The sequence below is a fragment of the Notamacropus eugenii genome, chromosome 1 (genome assembly GCF_028372415.1).
Source record: "Notamacropus eugenii isolate mMacEug1 chromosome 1, mMacEug1.pri_v2, whole genome shotgun sequence".
NCBI classification, from domain to species: Eukaryota; Metazoa; Chordata; class Mammalia; order Diprotodontia; family Macropodidae; genus Notamacropus; species Notamacropus eugenii.
The window spans coordinates 11712269-11726324 of NC_092872.1; the positions used below are offsets into that span (position 1 = coordinate 11712269).

At 44.7% G+C, this 14056-nt stretch overlaps 1 protein-coding gene across 6 annotated transcripts in view; it reads left to right on the forward strand.

The window, feature by feature from the left end:
* Window positions 1–14056, forward strand: part of NBEAL2 (neurobeachin like 2) — a 154009-nt gene that overhangs the window by 75819 nt on the left and 64134 nt on the right. For all 6 annotated transcript variants that reach the window (XM_072653420.1, XM_072653417.1, XM_072653390.1 and 3 more), the window contains 3 exons: window positions 7576–7661; window positions 9583–9889; window positions 11648–11754. In XM_072653420.1, coding sequence (XP_072509521.1) covers window positions 7576–7661; window positions 9583–9889; window positions 11648–11754 — 500 coding nt within the window. The remainder of the gene's footprint in view (window positions 1–7575; window positions 7662–9582; window positions 9890–11647; window positions 11755–14056) is intronic.

Consider the following 14056-nt stretch of genomic DNA (forward strand, 5'->3'; position numbering starts at 1 on the left):
AAGACTGATGTAGTATATAGTCGTCCCTGAGAGAGGTGATGGGGCCTTAATCAGGATGTGGCTGCAGTTGCAGAGAGAAGAGGGCATAGATGAAAGATATTGTAGAGATAGAAATGATAACATTTGGCAGCAGATTAGCTGCGTGGGATGAGCGCCGATGAGGAGTCAAGGATGACAGCAAGGTTGCAGACCTCGTGAGGCAGACAACATCCATGACAAATGGTCATCTGGTCTCTATTTGGAAGCTTCCAGTGACTCTAAACACCTTCTCAAGGCAGTTTATTTTACATTTGCAGAGCTCTAAGTGTTTGAAAAATTTTTCCTTATACTCTGATAAAATCTCATCTGCAACCTTTTCCCTTCCCCCCATTATATTTTCCCTTTGTCTTCCTGTTAAGTTGTGTTCAGCCCAGAAAGAGATGAACATTAAAATCTCCTCCTGTTTCTTTCTTACTATCTCTGTCTTGCAGTTCAGTTCAGTTTTCCTTTATGACTTTACAAGCTTTGCCATTTGGTGCATATGAGTTTAATATTCAAATGGGTTATTGTCTCTGATTCCTCTAAGAATAATGTTATTTTGTTTATCTCTCTTTATATAAGGAATTTTTATTTTTGCTTTATTTGATACTCAACAAACGTTTACCAAGCTCTTACTGTGTTACAGGGGCAGTGCTAAGTCCTGGGAATGCAGAGAAAGGCAAAAATCAGTCTCTGCTCTTGGGGAGCTCAGAGTCTAATGGGGGAGACAAAATGCAGACAACTATGTACAAATAAGAGATTTACAAAATATGTACAAATTTTTGATATATGCAAATAAGGATAAATTGGAGATGATCTTGGAAGGGAGCCATTAGCATTATGGGGGAGCAGGAAAGACTTCTTGTAGACGATGAAGTTGTAGTTGGGATCTGAAGCAAGTTAAGGAAACCAGGGGTGGAGCTGAGAAGAGACAGATTCTAGGCATGAGAAATAGGCGGTAAAACCCCCCAGAGCTGAGTGATGGAATGTATTGGTCCTGGTGTCCCTGGATCACAAGAGTATGTGGAAGGGGCTGAGAAAGAACACGGAGAAGTAAGCGTGGATCAGGTTATGAAGGGATTTTTGGTTTGGTTTTTTCTCAATTTATTTATTTTTAGTTTCCAACATTTACTTCCATGAGTTTTAAATTTTTCCCTTCCCTTCTCAACACAGCATGCAATCTTATATGGGCTCTACATATACATTCCTACTAAACATATTTTCACATTAGTCATGTTGCATAGAAGAATTAAAATGAATGGGAGGGACCATGAGAAAGAAAAAACAAAACAAAACAGAAAACAAAAGGCTTCGCTCTGCGTTCTGACCCCATAGTTCTTTCTCTTGATGCGGATGGCATTTTCTGTCATGAGTCCTTTGGAATTGTTTTAGGTCCTTGCATTGCTGTGAAGGGTTAAGTCAATCAGAAACTGTCCTCGAACACTGTGGCTGTTACTGAGTACTCATTGATTCAGAAAAAGCGCTCACACAGAGCGAGGAAAGGGATGTGTGTATATGGCGTAATGTTGTCCAGGTTCTGCTCATTTCACTCAGCGTCAGTTATGAAGCACTTTAAAAGTCAGCCAGGGATGCCTGATTGCAAGCTCCTGCTCCTTTGTATTTACCTGATGCGCAGTAAATTTTGTTCCAGTTTCTCTTTCTGTTTTACGCATATCTTTGCTTTTTTCCAGTGTTTCTGATTGGCAGCAGATTACGGGGTGGGGTTTTTTTTGTTTTGTTTTGTTTTCTTAATCTTTCTGCTACTCTCTTTTTTTCTGGATTTTTTAATACATTCGTATTTAAAATTGTGATAGGTTTATGTTTTCTTCCATTTGTATGATTAGTATTTTTTTTAATGTTCTAGTTCCTTTTTTAAATCAAATTTTGTCCCTGGGGTTGGGTGGAGCCTAGATTTTTGGGGGTGAATAAAATAAGGTAACATGGGAAAGGTGGGATGACCCCAGACAGTAAAAACCTTGGATGCCAGGAAAAATAGCTTGGATTCTTCAAGCAATGCGGAACCACTAGGGAGCTTGCAACAGAAGTGTTATGTGATTCAGAACTATGTATAAAAAAGTCATTTGGCAGCGTGAGGGGTGGATTGGAGAGGGAGAGAGGCAATAGGACCAGGCAGGAGACCAGTGAACTCTTCTAGACTGATGTTAACGAGGGTGGTTTCAGTGGGAATAGATGTGAGAGCCATTGCAGTGGTGAGGACTTGAAAACCGATTAAATATGAAAGGTGAGGGAGAAGGAGAATCATAGAATCTCAGAGTGAGAAGGGACCCTCTAGACCAAGCCCATCTGAACAATGAAGCTTTTCTTTATCATTTTTATTCTTGTCTTGGTTAAAGACACAGATAGCGAGCTTATCACGTTTGTAGAGGACTCAGCTGGGAGGCATCACTAACAGCTAAAAGCAAGGGGAAGGCAAGAAAAATTTATACGGGGCCGACTACCTGCCAGGCGTTGTGTTTAATGTGCTGACTCTATGCCAAGCGTTGTGTTTAGTGTGCCGGCTCTATGCCAGGCGTTGTGTTTAGTGTGCCGGCTTTATGCCAGGCGTTGTGTTTAGTGTGCCGACTCTATGCCAGGCATTGTGCTTAGAGCGATCCTCACAACAGCCCTGCAAGGTAGGGGCTGTTATTATCTCTGTTTTACAGTTGAGAAAACTGAGTCATGGAAAGTTGGGTGAATGGAAATGCCACAGACATGGTCAAGTCAGAGAGGGGTGCAGCTTTAGAGGGAATGAAAAAAATCGTGGTTTTTAACAGTCTGAGGTATTGTTGATGCATTCAGGTGGAGCTGTTCCTATGGCAGATGAAAGAATGGGGCTTGGGAGAGATTCAAGACTAGAGAGGAATTTAGGGCAGGTGTCTACCTTCCAGGGCTGTTGGGAAGCACTAAGGAAGTCAGAGATGGGAAAAGCTTTTATGTGTTATAGGAGAGCTCCTGTGGAACCTTAAACCGGGAGCTAGGACCCCTGGCTTTTCTTCTAATCTCAATCTAATAAAGTTATGTTTTATACTTACTGTGTAAGCATCCCTGTACTCTGTGTCTTTGCCCTACTCATGACTGTGTTCCTCTGAGCTTTGATAAATCTTTCCAGACTGGAAAGGAAAAGCAGGATGTCTCAGAGAGGAGGTTCCTTGAAAGAGAAAGGAGAGTTTCCTTGAAAGAGAGAGGGGAGATTCCAGTTACATGTGAGGTCAGCTGCTAAGTCAGCACTTGCTGGGGGGTCGGGACTTCCCCAGCAACTTCCCCTCCTAATCACTGGTTCACTGGTGGCCACAGGGGGAGTAAAGAGGGGGTTGGGAGCTTTGCCAAGAGAAAGAAGCCAAAAGGAGCTGATTCCCCCTCCATCTCCCCTTCCTCATTGATTCAGAAAAAGCACACACACACATAGAGTGAGGAGAGGGACATGTGCATAGGGATGTGACCTAAATAGGAAGAACTGTATTTTGTCATGCCTAGGGGAAAGAAAGAGTCTGGTCTGTGGGTGTGACAGGAAATTCTACGATTTCTCATATCCACTTTTCTTTATGTGTCTTTGGCCCTCCACCTGGGTCAATATTTGTTTTTGTATATATGGGGGGGCACTGATAAGTTTATAGAGGATCACATGTTTAAAGCTATATGTGACATTAGAGGCCATTTTATGCAGTCTTCTCATTTTACAGATAAGGAAACTGAGATCCAGAGAAATTAAGGCCACATCCCTAATATGTGGCAGAATGGGGATTTGTACCTGGATCCTGTGACTCCAAAGCCAGTGTTGCTTTCCTCTGTGCTGCACTTGTCTTTCCAATGGTTCTGGGCATCTTTACGTGTGCACACACATCTCTCTCTCTCTCTCTGACTCTCTGTCTCTCTGTCACTCTCTTCTTGTGACTGTATATAGATATCCTGTTTGTTTCTTTTTGACTTTGTATATGTCTGCATGCCTGTACATTTTTGTACACATGTGTATACACATGTATTTCTATGTTATAGTCTTGTTCTTAAGATTATGTCTCTGGGCCACGTATGGTGTGTGTATGTGTGATTTCATTTAGACCTTTGACTCTGTGTCTTCCTGAATGTGTCTAATGTGTATATGTGTATGTTGGGTTTTGAGTGTCATGGAATTGCAAGGACTCCGTGGAGACAGACCTTAGGGATGAGCAGAGGTAGCCAGTATGATCGACACTGTTACATAATGAATGCCCCAGAGGGCATCAGAGTATTAATCCAACCTCCTACCTAGTGCAGGAATTCCCACAAAAGCATCTCAGCTGGGATGGCCATCAGCTTCTGCTTGAACACTTCCAGTGACAGACAGCTCACCACCTGACAAGATAGCCCATTCCAGTTTTAGGCAGCTTTCATTACTGTTCTGTGAGCAGAGACCTTAATTCTGAGCAAAAGGTCATTCTCATGTAGGTTCCACCTTTTAACCCTAGTTCTGCCCTCTGGAACAAAACACAAATTCACTCTCTCTCCCACACGAGTCCACATGTGTTCTAGCATTCAAGTATCTGTACAGGTTGTCTTTATGGTTTTGAAAAATGTGCATCTCTGTGAGTCAGACAGTGGTGACATTGTGTTACAGCAAGGACCTTACAGAGTTAGGGATTTCCAACCTTACTTGTGTCAGCCTGGTAAAGTTTAAGGACCCCTGTCCACAATGGTGTTCTTAAATAATTGAAAGGAATGCTGACTTTCAGCCCCAGGTTAGTGAAAATAAAGAAGTCATTTTTTTCCTACCTAAATTCTCTGGTCCTTTTGGGGAACCCAGTTTAAAAACTCCCGATCTTGCTCCTCCCTCTCATTATGGAGGGAAGGGACTTGCTCACAGCCATGGAGGTAGTGAGTAACAGAACTGGGCTTCAGGATCTCTCCCCCAACTCCAAAATGGAGTTCATGTAGGCCATGATGCCGACAGACATGTGAGTGTTTCTTTGTGGGCAGCTCTGTGTGTGCGTATGCATGCACATGGGTGCCCTATTGAGCCCTTCACTCCCTGCTTATCATCTCCCTGGGGCAGTGTCCAGTGATTAATGGTTCCTCAGCCTGAGCTGGGCCTGGAAGGATAGATGAAAGTTTCCTCTTTCCTATGGCCAAGGCTGTCACTTTCCCCTCAAAGCTGCCCTCCCTTCCACCCTACTTTTCCTGGCTCCTCCATGGATGGTGGCAGCATCCAGATGCCCTTCCCAGGATCACTAGCTTAGAACACTTTATTATCAGAATCTTCCTCTTCTCCCTTTCCATCCTGCATAGCTGAGAGCTCAAGGCCTCCTAAGAAACAAAGCATAGTCAGGAGATGGTGCATGTCTTTGTGGGGAGAAGTTGCACCGTCAGAAAAGGCAGGGATCTGCCTGGAGTCTGAGAATGAGTCTAGTTCTCAGCTGCTCCCGAGCTAGGGTCCTTAACATGGGATCTATGAGCTTGATTTTAAAAAAAATTACGAACTGTATTTTCACATAATTTCTTGCCTTTGCAATCCTATGTCTTTTGTGCCTTTAACGATATAATTCTGAGGAAGGATCCATAAGCTTCACTAGATTGCGTCCATGATACTAAAAAGGTTAAGAACCCCAAGAGGACTACCAGTCTAGACCTATAAGAGACACTGGCAGTCATCTAACCCAATCCCCTCCTTTTCTACTTGATAACAATGATAATAACTGACAATATGGCATTTCCAAGTTTTCAAAGAGGTAAGGTGACTTGTCTGGGGTCATGCAGGCAATAAATTTCTGATGCTGATAGGGGAACAGAGGGCCAGAGATGGGAAGTAAAACAAAAATTCAGCATTTTTATAAAATTTGAATAAGTCGCATTTCAGACTATATCACCAATAACATTTATAAATCATTTCCAAGATTCATTCAGTATTTCCAGCACTTCAGTTTCCTGTGTCTTGTCATCTCCATTTTTGCAGCTGTTCTTACTCTTACTGGCATTGGCCCTGTCTCTCTTTCACTTTGGTGGATGACTTCCCTCCTTTAGTAGCAGAAGAGAGTGGTTATTTAGCATTTTTAAAGCATTTACCATGTGCCAGGCATGGTGCTAAGTGCTAGGAATACAGATATGAGAGAAAGAGAGAGGGTGCCTGTCCTCGAGAAGTGTGTGCTCAAAGCTCCCTAGTTTGGGATCTGAGGTGAAAGGAACGTGGACTGGACTTATGGTCAGAAGTGCTGAGTTTTATTCCTGACTTTGCTTCTTATGATCTGGGTGACCTTGGGTAACTCCATATGTGTGTGTGTGTGTGTGTGTGTGTGTGTGTGTGTGTGTGTGTATGTGTGGACAGAGCCACAGTTTAAGAAGGACATTGATAAGGTGGGAAGTGTCCGCCGGGGGTGGTGAAGGGCCTTGGGACCATGGTTAAAAGGACTGGAAAGATTTAGCCTGGAAAAAAACTGTCTTCAAGTGTGTGAAGGGCTGTTATGTGAGAAAGAGACTACAGGACAGAACTGGCAGCATCAGGTGAGGGGAGACTTCCACAGATTGTAAATAAATATGGGCAGAATGTCAGGAAAAACCTCCTTGATAAGGGGAAGTTCTCCGAAGGGCGTGGGATGCCTCAGGAGGTGGGATACTTCTCTCTTCATCCTCTTGCCTCTCCTTGATGACCGTTGATGTGTTAGGGGGGAGATTTCTTTGGGGTTTGGATTGAACAAGAGGATGACTTGAAATTCTGTCATCTCTAAAATCACTTTTCTCCCTAAAACTGTGATTCTGAGACATATAGCTTTTTTTTCTTCCTTCATCTCTCTTTGCCAAGGTTGTGTGGAACAAAAATTCTTTTCTTTTTTAAAGAATAATTAATTGGGAGCTGGTCCCCTTCCCTGCCCAACCCTCGCCTCCACCTGTTTTGCTTTATTAAGAGCTGAAACAGTGACATCATAGAGCATAAGCATGTAATAGGCACTTAATAATGTTTGTTGACTTGAGTTAGGGGGGAAAAGCCCCTAAAAGTCCTGCCGGTAGCCGTTATATTCTCATTTAGAGAAAAACTGGGGTCTCCAGAGGGAGGGGAACAGGAAAGCCCCCAACACCCCCAACAGGTGGCTGGAGACTGAGAGGATGAAGGAAATTTGCATTTGAGACTTAGCTCTGAGTGAGACGGAGGCCAATTGCAGTATGTCTCCGTTTCCTTTCAAAAGGCAGCGGGAGAACCAGGAGATGCCTCAGGGTACCATGTAGCCCAGAGGGACCCTCTTCTACTTAGGGATCTAAGGAGAGACTGGAAGATGCTCTCCTTCCCATTTATTCCCTTATATACTGCCTAGTTCCCCCATCAGACCCAGGGCTCCCTAAAGGAAGAGTCTTATATTCCCTACCAGACTTGGGGAGAATACAGAATGTCAGCTCTGGAACAATTTTGTTCCAGAGGTGAGGTATTAACATTATATCCTGCTGGGTCTTGTGATCCAGCCCCTGGGAGACACAGCCAGCCAGGTTAGAAAAGGAGAGGCGGAGACATTTCTCAACACAAGAAGAAGAAAGACACTGTTTGTCTCTTTGGTGTAGCTGCAGTATCACTGACTGGTTTTTTTTCTCTTTTCCCCATAGACAGCCTTCAGGATGTCGATCTTCTTCCTCCTGTCTTGCAGTTTCGATTTATCCACCTCTTTGGAGCCATCATCACTGGCGGAAAGGTGTGCCTGGATAGGGTGAGGGTGGGGGTGGAAGAGAGAAGGGAATCTTGGTCAAGGGAGGGGAAGAGTTAGGAGGCTGAGGAACTGCACTCTGGGATGTAAGCTAAGGGAATCAGTTTCTGCCATCTTAGGAGGCCAGAAAGATTTTTTTTTTTAAATAGCCTAGTATTTGAGGCCTCTCTCCAGGGATACGGACTTTGAAAGCTACCTAGGAGGCAGCATTGGGCTAGCTTCTAGGCCTAAATCTGCCACTTACTAGTCTTGTATCTTTAAGTCATTTATCCTCTCTCTGCCTCAGTTTCCTTCTCTATAAAATGAGTGGGTTGGACAGCAGGATCTCTCAGGTGCCTTGCAGCCCCACCATTTTTGTGTTATAAGATCTGAGTTCTGACATTTTGTGTTTAAATATCATTGACATTCTGCATTCCAAGTTTCCTCCTAGCTCTCACCTTCTGTGTTCAAAGATCTCTTCCAGGACTAACATTCTGTATTCATTGTTCTAAGTTTCTTAGCACCTACCTGACTTGTAGTAAGCCTTAAAAAATGCTTTTTCCTTCCTCTGTTCCTTTGTCCCTCCCTCCCTTCCTTCTTTGCTTCCTTCCCCCCTTCCCCCCTTCCTTCTTTCCTGGAGCTGACATTCTGTATTCTCCTAGCTTTGAAAGCCTGTGTTCTGAGGTCTTCCAGTTCTGGCATTCTGTGTTTAGCATCTGATTTAGTGTCTACTCCTCAACCCTTACCTTCATTGCCTCTGTGTTTCAAGGTCCCCCTCACATCTGATATTCTGTATATTCAAAGGGATCTTTCAGCTCTAGCATTCTCATAGTTCTGTCATTCTGTGTTCTATATTTTTGGGTGGATTAAGATCCTGATGGAAAGAGGTCAGTTGAGTCCTCTGGTCTCTCCCCACCTAGAAGTTCCTAAAGGAGACCAAAAGGAGCCTCCAGCCATATTCTCTAAACCCTGGATAATAGGACGCAAGGGTTCCTTTGGAATACAGGCAGGAGATTTGGTGACCATCCTTAGCTCCCTTAGTGGGTACACGCTACCAGGGGCAGGTCTTGCTCCACATAGAGGAGGTCCAGAATAGTGTGAGAACCAAGATCTAGAGGACTTGGGGAGGATTTCTCAGGATAGTTACGCTATCTGTAAACAGAATCCAAACATAACAGCACTCAATTTTTTAAAAGCATTTTATTTCTGGTTTACAAAGGGCTTTGTATATGTTATCACATTTGAGCCTTACAACAATCCTGTGATATGGATACTATTATTTTCCTCATTACAAATGAGGAAACTGAAGCTGAGAGAGGTTAAATTATCCTAGTTTAAGGGTCTCGGGGAACTAAGACAATTCTTTCTAACCGGAAAAATCAGTCTTGGAGGATCAACTATTGTGTAAAGGTTGATTTTCATTCCTCAGCTTTGCTTAAAATGGGGCACAGCTCGGGGCGGGGGGGTTTGAGGTGATCTTGAGTCATCCATCAGGATGGTATGAACATGAGATTTAGAGTTAAGAAGATTTGGGTTTGAAACCTTGTTCTGCTACGTATTGCCTGTGTAGCCTTGACCAAGGCACATAGATCTCTCTGGCTTCAGTTTCTTCATCTGTAAAATAAGGGGTTGGAAGTTCTTCATCTTTTTTGCCTGTGGACCCAAAGTTACGAAACTTTGAACTAAATGCTCTTTGTCCCATGTAGCTCTAAATCCTGTAATCCTACATTCTATCTTGTACCTATCCCAGAAGAGAACAGAGAGGAGTGCGAGATCATTCTGGGAGGGGATAGAGTTGGCTAATTGAAGGGAGGAATTATAGGAATTTTTCTCTAATCCTTGGATCTCTAGACCTTGGAGTTGGGAGACAGGTGTGTTCTGTGTGCTGGGTCCAATACCCTATCTCTGTGATCCGCTTCCCCCAATCCAGGAGAATGCACTGGCTGCCGTCACCCCAGCATCTGTGGAGGGACTCCTGGGGGTGCTTCGCAGCTGGGGCAGCCCCTCCCAGGACCCCCAGCTCCTGCGGCTGGCCCTTCGGGGGCTAGTGGGAGCTGTACACCTCCTCCATGCCAGTGGTGCCTCTCAGCGGGGCCCAGAACTCCGAGCCCTTCTGGAAGGCTATTTCCGGGTCCTCAACACAGACCGACCCCCAACCACCACCCAGGCCAGTAGTCCCATCCCCAGCCCTACTGGTGGAGAAGAAGGCCTTATCATGCTCCGGGTCAACATGCTTGGTATGTAAAATCTAAAACTTTACCCTAGGGAAAGGCATATGGGAAGGGAAATGCCTGGCACTGAATGGCACAGTATCACAATCTTCAGGCAAGTGAAACCAGATCTGCCATAGGCCCACTCAGCCACAGTTCCCTGGACTGCTCCTCCCCTCTCCAGCTTGGGTCTTAGACACTAAAGCCCAGAGAGGTTAGGCTACCTGTCCACAGCCACGCTGTGACTTAGTACTCGAGCTGGGTCTTGGACCTAGATCTCCTGATTCCCTGACCAACAGTATTTCTACTCCCTTGATTCTTTTGGAATCTCAAAGTCTTTGTAGGAATCTCAGAGATGGGAGGGATTCCAGAAGGCATCTAATCCAGCTCATACCTGAGCAGAAATCTTTACGATATCCCTGAGAAGCAGTCATCCTGCTTCTATTTGAAGACCTCCAGGGAATAAGGACCCTCCACTTCCCAGAGCAACCCATTCCACTTTGAGATAGTTTTGAATGTTAGCAAGTTTTTCTTTATATTGAGCCAAAATCTGCCTGCCTGCAACTGATGTCCAATCATCTTCCTCTTCCTGTTGTTATGGTTGGTTTTTTTTAAAATTCAGGTGCAGGACTTAATATTTGCCCTTATACACATTTATCTTAATAGGTTCTAGCTTGCTGAGATCTTTTTGGAGTCTGATTTAGCATCTACCCCTCAGCCTTTACTTCACTGCCTCATTGAGGAGTTTGGGGGGATGACAGTGAGGCATTGGGTTTAATTTTTTGATTTTTCCAGATGGAAAGGAGGTGGAGAGGAGGGAGAGTTGACTCCAGGCCAGTAAGAAAAAAATAGTCTAGGTCAGGGATTGGCCACAATTTTAGAAAGAGTCATTTATATCATTTATAAATTTATGAAGAGTTGTATTTTACATTTGAATACTTCGTGGACTTCATCGTGTGGGGCTTTCCTCTATCAACACATCATATCTTCTCTAGACCTTTTCCCAGACCTCTCCATGTGTTTCTGGGGCCAAAAATTCCATCTCCCTGGTCACCGGCCTTCTGGTGATGAGCGAGCATCTCCTCCCTTTGCTAGGGTAGTCTCAGATGACAGATACACAGTTACTAACCTCGCTACACACTACACTGTTAGGAGGGTTTTTCCTTCAGTTCTCAGATTGCCTCTTGCAGCTTCCAGTCCTGCCCTCTGGGCCTGAGCAGAACCATGTAACCATTGGTCCACATTCCAGCCTTCAAGTGCTTGAGGACAACTATCATTTGTTCCCCAAATTTTCTCCTTGCTAAAGATCTCAAGCCCTCATACAGAATGAACTTAAGGCTCTCCCCCATCCCAGATTGGGTCTCTGGACTCTCTCCAACTTATTAGTGTGCTTCTTAAAACATGGTGCCCAGAACTGAACATAGATCTGATCTGACTAGGGCAGATGAGAGGAGAATTATTTTCCTCTTTAGTTCTGATTCCTGTTCATGTCTTAACACAACCCAGCGTTGCAGTGACTTCCTTATCTACTGTGACACACTGTTGAGTCATACTGAACTTGCAGGCCACTGAACCCTCCTGATCTTTTTCAGATAAACTGCTTTATACCCACACCTCTACCGTCTGCTACTTGTGAAGTTGATTGTTTGAACCCTGGTGTGAAAGTTTGTTTTTCTCTATTTGAATTGCACCTTATTAGATGGATCCCAGTACTCTTGACTGTAAGATTTTTTTTTTTTGAATCCTGGCTTTTTTTATCTTCCTCTTCTCTCTGCCCCTTTCCAGATGCCATTCCAGAGATGCTGGACTGTGCTGACCGCCCTGTCCTCCAAGCTGTCTTCCTTAGCAACAACTGCTTTGAACACATCACGCGCCTCATTCAAAATAGCAAGGTAGGGGTCTGACTTCAGGTGGTGGGGTGGGCAATGACAGGGCTCAGCCTATGGGTAGAGATGCGTGCCTTCTGCCTGAGACTTTCCCAAAGCTCCCGCCCTTAGCGCCCACCTGCCTTAGCTTCCCCTGTGGTATCACTGGAGGATCATGGCAGGTAATGGGGGCTCTCTTGCTAGAGGACTCTGGGAGTGGGCACCATCATCTGCGAGGGTCAGATCCCTGGTCTGCCTCAAGGCAAGGGCCTCACCTTAGTTACTTCACTGGGCTTGGGGATTTGGTGGGTTCAACACCTGGGAATTCCCTGCCTGACTCCTTGCAGCCTCTTTCTCTTGGCAGTGCCCCTGGATGGGGAGCCCAATGTGCCTTCTTCCTTCTCTTCTTATCCCTCTTTTTCTATGTTTCTGTGTTTATTTCTTCTTTTTTCTTTTGCAGTTCTGGGATAGACAGATGGACTTACGTGAGTGGTTCCTGACTAGCCCCTTGGGAGTCAGGAGTAGAACCACACACTTAGATGTATTACCTTTTCCCATCTTTCCTCCAGCCTTCTCTCCTATCCTTCATCCTTTCCTTTTGTTCTCCCATGTGTCTTGAGTTTGAGTTCCAGTTCTCCTAGTAACCTTCCATGTGACCTCACGCAAGTCATTCCACCTCAGTATTCTCATTTGTCAAATGAAAGGGTTATTCTATAATCCCAACTTGATAGATATTAAGTGACTACTAGGGGTAATGTGCTGTAGTCAGTTGGTTCTAGAGATTTAGGGAGAAAAATGGAAGTAATCGCTACCCTCAAGGAGCTTATATTCTGATAGAGAAGCAGAGTAGTGCATACACACACACACACACACACGCACACACACATACACCAGGATCTTCAGCCTTTAAGTCCCTTAGTGAGCTGGAGTATCATAAAGGTGAGCATGCTCTTTCTGGGTTCCAGGTTCTCTCCAACCTGCTCCTTGTTAACATGCCCATCTCTGAACCTTTGGATGTTTTGCTGGTCAGGCCTCTTTACATTGGTCCCTAGAGTTCTGCTGGCTGCCTGCTGCCAGGGAGGGGAGTACCAGGACCCTTAAGAATGCATGGAATGAAGGGGAGGTAGGGATTAAGGCTGATGGCACCTTCTGCCCAGGGTGGTTGTGAGAATCAAATAAGATACATTTGAAAAGTTCTTTGTGTTATTACGTGCCAACTTCACAATGGAAATTATTCCATTTGGATTCTCACAATGTACCCTTGCAGCTATGGGGCAGAATCTCAGAGCCAGAACTGCATCAGAAATGTAGTAAAAGTTGTCTTGGAAAGGTCTTCTCATCACAGTATGGCCTCATCTGTCATTGAAAGCTGATCCCTTGACTCAGTGGGACAGTACCAGACCCTGCCACAGGATAGCAGATACCTGGACAAAGGACACACAACTTCTCTATTCCTTCCCCCCTTCCCTACCATTGGCCCGCTGGAGGAGAGATACATTAGGGGAGTGGCTTCCTCTGAAGCACATTCAAGGTAGTGGTGACTTCTCATGACCCACTTGCTCACCTGTGAGCTGCTAAATCCACCCAAGGGCATAAAGTTTGCCCTAATTAAGTCTACCAGTCCTTGTGATGGACCTTCTTCTGCCTTAACTGTACCTGGTCATGCTGCCCCCCAGTGCAGCTGCTGTGGCCAGTGGTGCCCAACTGCATGTCTCCCCATGCATGGTTCATTGCCCCCAGGCTGAACCTCAGCTACTCTAAGCTGTACTGGAGGTGATGGTTGTAATAAGGGCTGTGCTCACAGCTTATAGGCAACTCAACCACAACAGACATTTATTTTTCAAACGATTGGCTGCTGTTCTTTTGTTTTTACATCACTTTCATATCTCATGTATCTTTCCCTGCCCCCACCAGAAAGACATCCTCTGTAACAGAGAATGAAAAAGAAAGCAAACAGTTCAGCAAAATTAACCAGGGTGTCAAAATAGTTGACATATGCAGTTCTCGCCCCACCCAATCTCCCCTCTTTGTAGGGGAGTGGGGGAGGTGCCTTCTCAGAGCCCTTCTTTGGGACCAAGCTTGGTCATTGTATTCCACGGTATTTAGTTTCAATTTTCTTTCCCCCAACAAACATTAATTAAGCACATCCTATGTACGAGGTACTAAGCTTAGCACCAGAGATGTAAAGATGAAATATAACATAGTCCCTGCCCTCAGGAAGTTTACATTTTCTTAGGAATAATAACACACACATGCACATACACACACATGCATGCACACACACACGTATGCACACGCACATACACACTCACACATGGAGATCCAGCTG